The sequence below is a fragment of the Hemitrygon akajei genome, chromosome 11, assembly GCF_048418815.1.
Source record: "Hemitrygon akajei chromosome 11, sHemAka1.3, whole genome shotgun sequence".
Taxonomy (NCBI): domain Eukaryota; kingdom Metazoa; phylum Chordata; class Chondrichthyes; order Myliobatiformes; family Dasyatidae; genus Hemitrygon; species Hemitrygon akajei.
This window is the reverse complement of record NC_133134.1, coordinates 56728217-56738544: the sequence shown is the minus strand read 5'-3', so window position 1 is coordinate 56738544 and position 10328 is coordinate 56728217. Positions and strand designations below refer to the sequence as shown.

Below are 10328 nucleotides of genomic sequence, written 5' to 3'. Positions count from 1 at the left end.
CCCTCTGAATCAGTCCCTCCTATTCTGGTCACAATCCATTTTAGAGAGCTGTTTCTTTTGTGCTTACTCCAGTTATTCTATGGGGTTATAGAAGGCTGACTAAGGCAAGTAGCAAATTAATGCCATGTAGATAACCATGTTAGTTGTATGTTCTGAGGTATGCACTATACCTTTCTTAGTTTTATTCTTTCAGGATGTGTGCATTCTATCGGTTACTGCTCACCCCACCTGATCTGAAAAGGTACCGATGAGCTTCTTCCTTTGAACAGTCAGTTGTGGTAGTTTATAACACAGAGCAGGGTCAGGCCTTTCAGCCCAACAGTCCATACTGACTCTACTGCCCAGTTATGCTAATCCCATTTCCCACGAGGTCCGTATCCTTGTTCCCATCTAAACATCCTCTAAACATTGTAATTGTAACTAATTCCACCACCTCCTCAACTAGCAAATTTAATTTATCACCTACTTTCTGTATAGTAAAAATTTACCCATCAAATCCTCTTTAAAACTCCTTCCTCTTATCTTAAATTGAAGCCCAGGATAAATTATTGTTCCTCCTATTCATTAATATTTATCATAATTAATGAAAATGGAATATTGTTATTCTTTCTATGTTTTTTTTTCAATGCAGCATTTGGGAGCTTAATCTTTAATTCCTGAAGACTTTACTCCAGGAACCCTGGTTCAGGTGCTCAGAATTTCCACCTTTGTATTAATATTCTCAATTTAGAAGCAAAGAGTTGTGTTAATTTGTAACAAGGAAGGAAGCCATACACTCATCATGATAATGCCAGCCAAAAATAGAGCAATTAAGGATACTCTTAATTCCTAAAACTTGACTTTGTCTTCAGAGGTTATAAGTGTAGGCATGACCTTGTTTGATTGATCATCTAAATACCTCTTCAATATGGTTCTGTCTCCACTAACCTTTCAACCAGTGATATTCCAGACCCCCTCCTACTCTATCAACAACGATTTTCTATTTCCTTTAATCCTTCCACTCACTAATTAAGATTATGTACATATTTTAATCCATCAGGTAAATCTCTTCTCATTTTCTTTTGTTCTAGTGAAAGCATCTCCAGCCCAGTCAGCCTCTCATTATACCTATCATTGTCCACTTTTAGTAACATCATCATAAATCTCCTCTCCACCCTTCTAATTCTGTTACATCTTTTCTAACATGTGATGAAGTGTTCACAGTGCACCAGCTGTGATTGAAATGGTATTTCATAAAGGTCCATCAGAAACACTCGACTCTTATACTGATGCATCAACTAATAAAGACAAATATTCTACACTTGCCATTTCATTTATTCAAACCAACCTCATTCACTGTACCTTTCAAATAAGGATTTTGAACATTTTGCCTTGCACACATTATTGATCCTTAACAGTTTAAGCTTATCAATGGAGTACACCAGTAGCTATACTGAGAGGAGATTTAGTATAGATAAGATATATGTACTTTATTGATCCCATAGGAAATTACACTGCTACAATAGCATTACAAATGCACAAATATACAAATACCAGAAAACAAGTAAGAAATAAAAAATAAGTTACCTCAAACAGTCTAACAGGAGAAGTTCATCACTTCCCTGGCTATAGGGTGACTCATTATAGAGTCTAATGGCTGAGGATAAGAATGACCTCGTACAGAGCTCTTTGGAGCAGTGTAGTTATCTTAGTCTATTACTAAAAGTGCTCCTCTGTTCAGCCAAGATGGCATGCAGAAGGTGAGAAACACTATCCAGAATTATCAGGATTTTCCATAGGGTCCTTTGTTCTACCACAGCCTCCAGTGTGTCCAGTTTGACTCCTACAACACAGCCAGCCTTTCTGATCAGTTTATTGAGCCTGTTGGCATCACCCGCGTTGATGCCATTGCCCCAGTACTCCACTGAATTTTACTGGCAACAACAGACTGGTAGAACATGTGAAGGAGAGGCCTGCATACTCCAAAGGACCCCAGTCTCCTCAGGAATTGGAGGTGACTTTGGCCCTTCTTGTACACAGCCTCTGTGTTGGTGCTCCACTCAAGTCTATCCTCCAGGTGCACCTCCAGGTACTTGAGGTCCTCACCACATCACGTCCTCACCATCTATAGTTACAGGGAGCAGTACAGGCTTAGTCTTCCTAAAGTCAGCCACCATCTCCTTTGTCTGACTCATGTTGAGCTGCAGCCGATTCAGCGTGCACCATTTGACAAAGTCCTCCACCAGGGCCCTGTATTAATCCTCCCATTTTCCCTTAATACACCCAAACATTGCAGAGTCATCAGAGAATTTCTGCAGATGACATGACTCAGTGTTGTATCTAAAGTCTGAGGCATACAGGGTAAACAGGAAGGAAGCCAATGCAGTCCCCTGTGGGTCCCCAGTGCTGCTCATAGCCATGTTTTACACACAGCTCTGAAGCTGCACACACTGTGGTCTGCCAGTAACTGTGTATTTCCAAAGACTCCAACAAATTTCTGTAGATCTACTGTGGAGAGGTTGCATCTCCACTTGGTACGGAGGCTTCAATACACAGGATGGAAAGAGATTAACAGGGTTGTAGACTCAGTTACCTTCATCTGGGCACAAGACTCTCCAGCATCGTGGACATCTCCAAAAGGTGGTGGCTTTAGAGGGCGACATCCATCATTAAGGATCCTCACTATCTGGAACATGCCTCCTCATTAATACCATCAGGGAGGAGGTAAAGGAGCCTGAAGACCAGCACTCAACATTTTAGGAACAGCTTCTTCCTCTATACCATCAGATTTCTGAACAATTCATGAACCCATGAACACCCGCTTGCTATTCCCCTTTTACACTATTTATTTATTTTTATAGTTTTTTTTACATCTTGCACTGTACTGCTGCCACAAACAACAAACTTCATGACAAAAATTTTCACATTAATAATTCTAACTCTGAAAACTGGAGAAAAGTCTCAGGGCAGACTGCAGTCTGCTCAAATCTGCAATTTTTTCTGCAATGCAAAGCCATGTCAGCTGGGTAGGCATTAAGGATGCAAATTGAATAAAGCTAATTTTATGTTTATTTATTTGCTTACCTTTTACATAAATTCTGTGAGAGTGAATTTTGTTCTATATCTCAAATTTTTTTGTAGTGATTTGAGTTCTGTAAGAATGAATTCCCATTACCAGAATTGTTGTAACATGGGAGATTCCTGTATGTTAAATGACTCCACATTCAAAGCTCTTAGGGGTAGAGAATTCGAAAAACCCACAATAACCTCAGAGAAGGTACTCCTCCTCACCTCCATCTAACGTGGCCAATTCCTCGTTCTGAATCTATGCCCTTTACTTTTAAACTTCCCTACCTGATGAAACATACTCACATTGTAGAGGAACTTTCCAAGTCATTTCAGAATAGGTACACAAGAAATAGGAGCGGAACTAGGCCATCTGGCCCTTTAAATCTCTCCACTATTCGTAAAGTTTATCGCCAATCATCCATCTCAGCACCATTTGCCAGTACACTCCTCATATCCCCAATATTCTTAATGCCCAGCAATCTGTTTATTGACCTGTAATGAGCATCTGGGGTAGAGAATTCCAAAGGTTCAGAATGAAGAACAAGCAGATCAGCCATTTTCAAACTGAATGGCGAAACAGGAAAAAAGGGCTGACCTACCCCATACTTACTTCCTGCCCATTAATCCACTGCCATTTAGGGCAGCAATGAAGGGCCTCCATCTCTAGTGGTGTTCAGGACTTCCATCATCATGTTAGTAGCTTCCTCTCAGTTTTCACTACTGTCAGTCATGCAAGTTCTGGGTGGAGACTCAGGAATACCATCACACTCAGAAGTAGAAGGAATCTTCATTGCTGTTTCTGTAACAATTTTGTTTTACCAGTCAGGGTTGTTAACTTAGTCTGGCCTCTACCCTTTAACTTGTTTGACAAGAGGCCCTGACTCCAGCCAGCATAGCTCTCTGGTTCATTGAGAGCCTTCAAACCATGACAAGGTTGTGGTCCTCTTGGTGGCCTGTATGAACTACCTCTGGTTTTTATTTCTTAGCTTAGTACTTGCATGCTAACTTTTTATTTGGTTTTGTACAAGGACATCCATACCTCTTTGAACACTAGCAATTAAATAGTCTCACATCATTTAAACAATAGTGCTTATCTATTCTTTATGTAACTTCACATATACTTCCTGTGCCATCATTTATTCTCACTTACGTAACTGATTGATACCTGTTTGTGGATTGCCCTTCACAATCTTTTTTTCCCATCTGCTTTTATATAATTTGTTCCTGCATTTTAACACATAGTTGGTGATAAAAAAATCACAATATTTGTTGTATACTGTGTACAACTAACAAACTCTGTACTGAAAAAAAATGAACTGTGAAATTGTGTGGGCTTGTAGAATTACCTGAATAAACCCAGCTGCTGTATGGAATAAAAGTGTTGAAGACAGTTAAGTAAACAGTAAAATGCTTTGAGCAGAAAATCCTACAAAAGGTAGTGGATTTGGCCCAGTACATCCTGGGTAAAACCCTCTCAACCATTGAGCACATCTACATGGAACATTGCCATAGAAAACCAGCATCCATCATCAAAGATCTTCACCTCCCAGGCCACGCTCTTTTCTCACTGCTGCCATCAGGTAGAAGATACAGGTGCCTCAGGACTCGCAGCACCAGGTTCAAGAACAGTAACCATCAGGCTCTTGAACAAATGGGGATAACTACATTTAGTCTATTTCTGGTGTTCCTACAACTGATGGACTCACTTTAAGGACACTTTATCTTGTTATTTCATGGTATCGTTATTTGTTGCTATTTATTTATATTTGCATTTGCACAGTTTGTTGTTCATTGATCCTGTTTAGTTACTGTTCAATAGGTTTACTAAGTATGCCTGCAGGAACTAATAAATTTACTGCTAATAAATTTTACTTTGAACTTTGTAATTGAGGTATGTAGTGATAGACATGAAATTACACATGTATCTTCCTTAGAGAAGTATATATTAAGACTACCATTCCCCCCAACTTGATGCAATTTGTTTCTCATCCATTCTAGCTGCAACTTCACCACTGCAAGCTCTCCACATTGTCGCTGACCCTCACTGTACTTGCCATCCTTTCCTTGCCAGCCATTGATTTCGGTATTTGTTCACTAATTGCTTACTTTTGCCAAACTACACCCATCGGTCCATTTGCTTCCTAGAGCTCACACCATCCCAAGTAGCTTTGCTTCCTTTTAATCCACATGCCTGCACCCCCCCCCCCACACTGATCCTATGCCTTTGCTTTTCAACCTTCCAACCCCAGTCATTTGCCTTTATGGAACCCCTATGCCTTTCCATTCTCAGGTCCTTATCGACCCGATGATTTTGCTTCCACAACCTCCCACTTGGGTTTGTCACAATCCCCCAGATTATACCCATCATGTTACCAAAGCTTCCTGCTTCTCACCCATTGCCCCAAACGAAGCGCTTCTATCGTTTTCCGGCTGTTCACGTTTCCATCTCCTGCTCCCCAACACCGTGCCTTGTTACTTAAACTTTATGAAAATGTAAAATCAAATTGTTGTTTTTTGCGTCCACGATACACGAGACGGCTCAAACCAGCAAAGATTGTGTGGTCTATCTCCATGGCGACCTGGGCGCAAATTTAACCTTGGGAAGTGGGTGGTGTCGTCTGAAAGGGTGGAACCGCTGGACTTGTGAATGAATGGGACTGAGTGACAAGGAGTTCCCTCGTCAGGATCTCTTAACCGGCTTCATTTCTCTAACCCCCCCCATCCACTTCGGACTTTTGCGCATTGGATACCCAAACATCAGGGGCATGGGTCCGAAGTGCGGCTGCAACTCGAGCACCAGCCAATAAAATGAACAGCTGCACATTTGCATCCAGCACAGACGTGGGACATTGCACTGGTCCAAACCACAGATATTACAGGTGGTCTGGCAATGTCCGCGATGCTCTCAGCCCCCAGCGTTTTGGGAGAGGCGTCCACTCACAAAGCCCACCGCCTCCCCTGGCTGCGCCACATACCATGTGATCAGCCATTACGGCGGACCGGAAGTGCCCAGCCGCGCGCTCCACAGCCAGTTCCTGTCAGTTAAAAGAAGATGGCGGCTGTGGAGGGGGAGCGCTGCGCTTTGCGCCGCGGCCACTCGTATACTCACTGTTAAAGCCTTACTCGCATGTTTAGCTTTCGAATTTCTCACTGTTGCACTTTACATTAATGAGGTGAGTGCATTTCGCTGTTCCCTTCTTTTCCATCCTCCAGGATGGGGAGGTTGCAGTCCTGTTTGATGCCGTACCGCGGCTCAGTGGGGGCCCGGCGGGGTGTGAGGCAGGCAGGGTGGCTGGGCCCCTCGGCTGCTGCAGACGCCAGGATTCGGCCTGTGTGCAAAACCCGCACTGCAGTGTTCTCCTCTTGAAGGTTTTTCGCTGCGGTCCTGCACTGAAAAAATGCACAATGCACTTCTGATCCTAGTATGTTTATTTGCAGAGGATTGGAGGCTAACGCTACCAAAGAAACTCAAGAGAAACAAAACAGGTACGTTTTGTTTTAATTGATTATAGGAGTTAAATATATCGGAATTTTGGGAGGGTATGACCTTCACTATCCGCTTGCTGAGTACAAATGATGCTCTTAACCCACACTGATCTGTTGATTCTGGCTTTGATGCAACGCATCTTAAATTGATAAACAGATCGTTTAAATAATTGTTATCGGTACTATTGGAAGTGGGTTCTGTCCGCATCTAAAATGCAAAATCAGATTAACCTTTTAGTTTTAGGAGATGATAGAAGTGTGTACATTGATGGTTATTGATAAACAAATACACTTTGCTGAAATCGATTAGCAATAGTGTAAAAGTGAAGTTAAGAAAATAAAATGATCTCTGTCGGTTTTAAAATAATTCAATGGGGATTTTCAAGTATGATTAACTTTTTGTTGCTTAATTACTCTTATTTAATTCATTACATTTGTTACTACAATATACCTGTTAAAATTTGTTTAGCAAAGTCTTGATTATATTGGTAACGTTTTGGCCTTTCTTCACTTACTTGGAGATAGGATGGGTACCTGTAGCCTTAGCAAAGTGACAGTTTTTCAGTTTGTGCTAACTTGGCTATCACACATGTACTTTGATATGAGGCAAGCCAATGCTATCGAAAATGACTGGAAAGCAAAAGAATAATAAGATGGAAATCTAAAGTAAAAACAAAACATTGGAAGCAGTTTGTAATGCTGCAGGTGGTCATGTTGGTCAAAGCTTCATGATTATTTCTTTCCTGTGGCTCCTGGTAAGTTTGAGTCTTATTTTGAGTTCAGGTGGTATTTAATGGAGGTATTAAGAGTCATTCAGGAAGCAAATTTTGGAGCCTGTAGTTGAAAAGGCTGAAGACATGGCTAATAGTGATGTGAAGAATGCCGGGATTCATAATTATTTAGCCTGTTTGTTTTGCAATACAGTGTAGAATAGGTCCTTCGAGTCCTTTGAGCCATGCTGCCAGCAACCCATTGATTTAACCCTAGCCTAATCATGTAACAGTTTATAATAACCAATTAACTTGTATGTCTTTGGACTGTGGGAGGAAACAGGAGCACCTAGAGGAAACCCATGCATTCCATGGGGAGGACATACAAGCTCCTTATAGAGGATGCTGGGATTGAACTCGGATGGCCCGAGCTGTAATAGCGTCATGCTAACGGCTATGCCACTGTGGCACCCATCTGAAAGAAAGAGTACTCTTGATGATATAGAATTGGTAGGGCCATGGAAAGGTTTGAATGTTGACCATGAAAATTTTATAATTAAAGTTGTGTATGAATTAACTGGTTTAAATTGGATTGGCAATAGAAGGTGAGATGTATTCAAATTTATGGAAGAAGAGGTGTTGGCCAAGAAAATAAGTTCAGCAGATAGCCTTGTCAGTGTGTTAATTCATTCAAAAGTGAGATGACTGTGCTGTCTGCACTTATTTATTCATCACCTCAAACAGAGGTTAAGTAATAGTTCAGTTTTGCTTGTTGAAGTTTTCATTCTTGGTTTCAGAAGCCTCTGGCTGCATTGCTTTTAAATCTCTCTCAGACAATAACTATGAAGAGTTGATGTTAATGGTTTATGTCAATGACCTTTCATCAAATCATTCCAATAATAGTAGTCAACCAGAAATATTAGTTTTCTCCGCAAATGCTGCCTGACTTGATGAGTATTTCCAACATTTATGGTTTCTTTGAGCTTGTTTTACTTAGTACAAAATAAACCATACACCAACATTTATACTACATATTATGACTGTCTTTTGCTCATTATGTATTTATAATCCATTATGAGGGGTGGGTCTTTCTGAAACCAAGGTCACTTCTGTGTATGGCTCTGCAACTTATTTTTGTCGAAATTTTGTTCATCAGTCTTAATGTCATGTAACTTATCAGATTTTGTTTGATAACCCTCATTAGGAGGATCCTGGAATTTTTTGCTTGATTACAATTACTATATAAAAGCTTTGTTGGGTAAAGTATGTTTTCAGTATCTTTTCGTGAAGACTTCTGTAGAAGTGCATGCTCATTTGCTTGTCAAGTATTTAAATTTTAGTTTTGGGATCTAGGAGCCAGTTTGAGGTTAGGACTAATGGGTAGTTTTGATATAGTTGGTAGTATAATATGAACAGCAAAACTGAACCAAATTTCAGTATGGTTTTGGTGTGCCTTATTGGGAATATTATGGCAATAAATGTATGACTGAAATTGCTGTAGGTTTCAGTATGATGGCTAGAAGTGGACAATATTAAATCTGAAACAGTAGTGTAAGTTGTATCTTGACATACAACAATAAATTCAAAGTTTGTAAACAAATTTGAATAAATAAATAATTGCATCCATGGTTGGTGCCGTTATACGCTGATATCTTCAGCTGTGCTTTCTAAGTTATTGGGTCTCTGCACAGGATGAATTTGAAGGGGAAGAGTACTATGTTAATCAGTTAGGTGTGGGAGTTTGTATTTTATCACAGTGCTGATAGATATTGAATTAATACAATAAATGTGCTAGAAATTAGCAAAATTAATCCACTTGCTCACATTTTCCATTTGTAGTTTAATTTTTTGATGTTGGGTTGAATCTTTTTTTTTGGATTCATTTCACTTTCACTTTTGGTTGGAAGTTCCTGCATTATCTCTTTCATGTTTCCCTTAATAGAACAGACTTTTTGGAAATGTGTAAGTGATTCTTTTTTAACAATATAACGGTCTTAACATGATTCACCTCCACTTTGAGAGGAATTAAGGATCGGTAGTAAATGCAGACCTTGGTGGTGATATCCGCATCCTAAAATTTATAAGTAACTGTGCTAGCAGGTGTGAAATCATGAAGTCACTATTTTGAAAAATAAAAGGTGGCAAAGGCTGAATGGCCTTTTTGACTCTCCTCAATCTTGCATCATTATTGATGTAATAACTTGTTTACCTTTGTTTTTCCATCTAGTCAGTACGATAGTGAACAGAAGACTCTTTAGGCAATTGTACCAATGCTAGCTCCTTTAAGAGTTCTTAAGTTTTATTTGATCACTCCCTATAGCCTGGACATTTATTTATTAAGTTCATATTTGAAAGTTGCTATTCAATGTATTTTCATATTTTCTCACAGTACTTTCAAGATAATCTATTTTTGTACGCTTTGACCCCCCCCCCCCCAAAAAAAAAGCTGATACTTTTGCTATTACCTTAAATGGGTGCACTCTGGTCTTCAGTTTTTAATAGGATCAAATTAAGATGTTTCCTTAATTGGAAGGGTCACTACTTTATATTAGTGCTTCCAGTGAACCAAAAATGAATTTGATAAACATAATACCTGATGTTGGGTCCATCCTTCCCAGTACTTCATTGTAACTAATTTGAAGCAGCTGATTCTGATATGTGTATCAAAAACACTCATTCTGCAGACTTGAAATCCCCCTGTTTGGAAAATGACTGCAATTACCAAGTAGAACAGTTAAATGTTGAAGGACAGAAACAAGATACTCTGAAATAGTTGTTTGACATGTACTTTTGTATTAGATATGTGATGATTGGTTTTCTCTTTATTGTTTGAGTTGAATTCAGCCATGTGGCAATTTTATTCTTAATCTACAATTGTAGTATTGTTTAAAGTTGCTGTAAATTGCATCATCAATAAATGTAGGAGGTAGCTGTATATGGTATGTTCCCAAAAATACTGTAAAACTAGTGTTTAACTGAAATTGGTTCATTAATGGCTCTGATCCAAAACTGCAATAAACCAGGACTGAGTCATGATGAAGGTATCCCACCAATAAGCAGATGATTATTATAATACAGAGAAAT

At 39.5% G+C, this 10328-nt stretch overlaps 1 protein-coding gene across 11 annotated transcripts in view; it reads left to right on the top strand.

Moving 5' to 3' along the window:
- The first annotated feature begins 6083 nt into the window (after positions 1 to 6083).
- LOC140735644 (trinucleotide repeat-containing gene 6A protein-like) overlaps positions 6084 to 10328 on the top strand; it is a 166642-nt gene continuing 162397 nt past the window's right edge. For all 11 annotated transcript variants that reach the window (XM_073060929.1, XM_073060937.1, XM_073060939.1 and 8 more), the window contains exons 1-2: positions 6084 to 6221; positions 6487 to 6534. In XM_073060929.1, the coding sequence (XP_072917030.1) occupies positions 6217 to 6221; positions 6487 to 6534 (53 nt within the window). In that variant the 5' untranslated portion in view covers positions 6084 to 6216. The remainder of the gene's footprint in view (positions 6222 to 6486; positions 6535 to 10328) is intronic.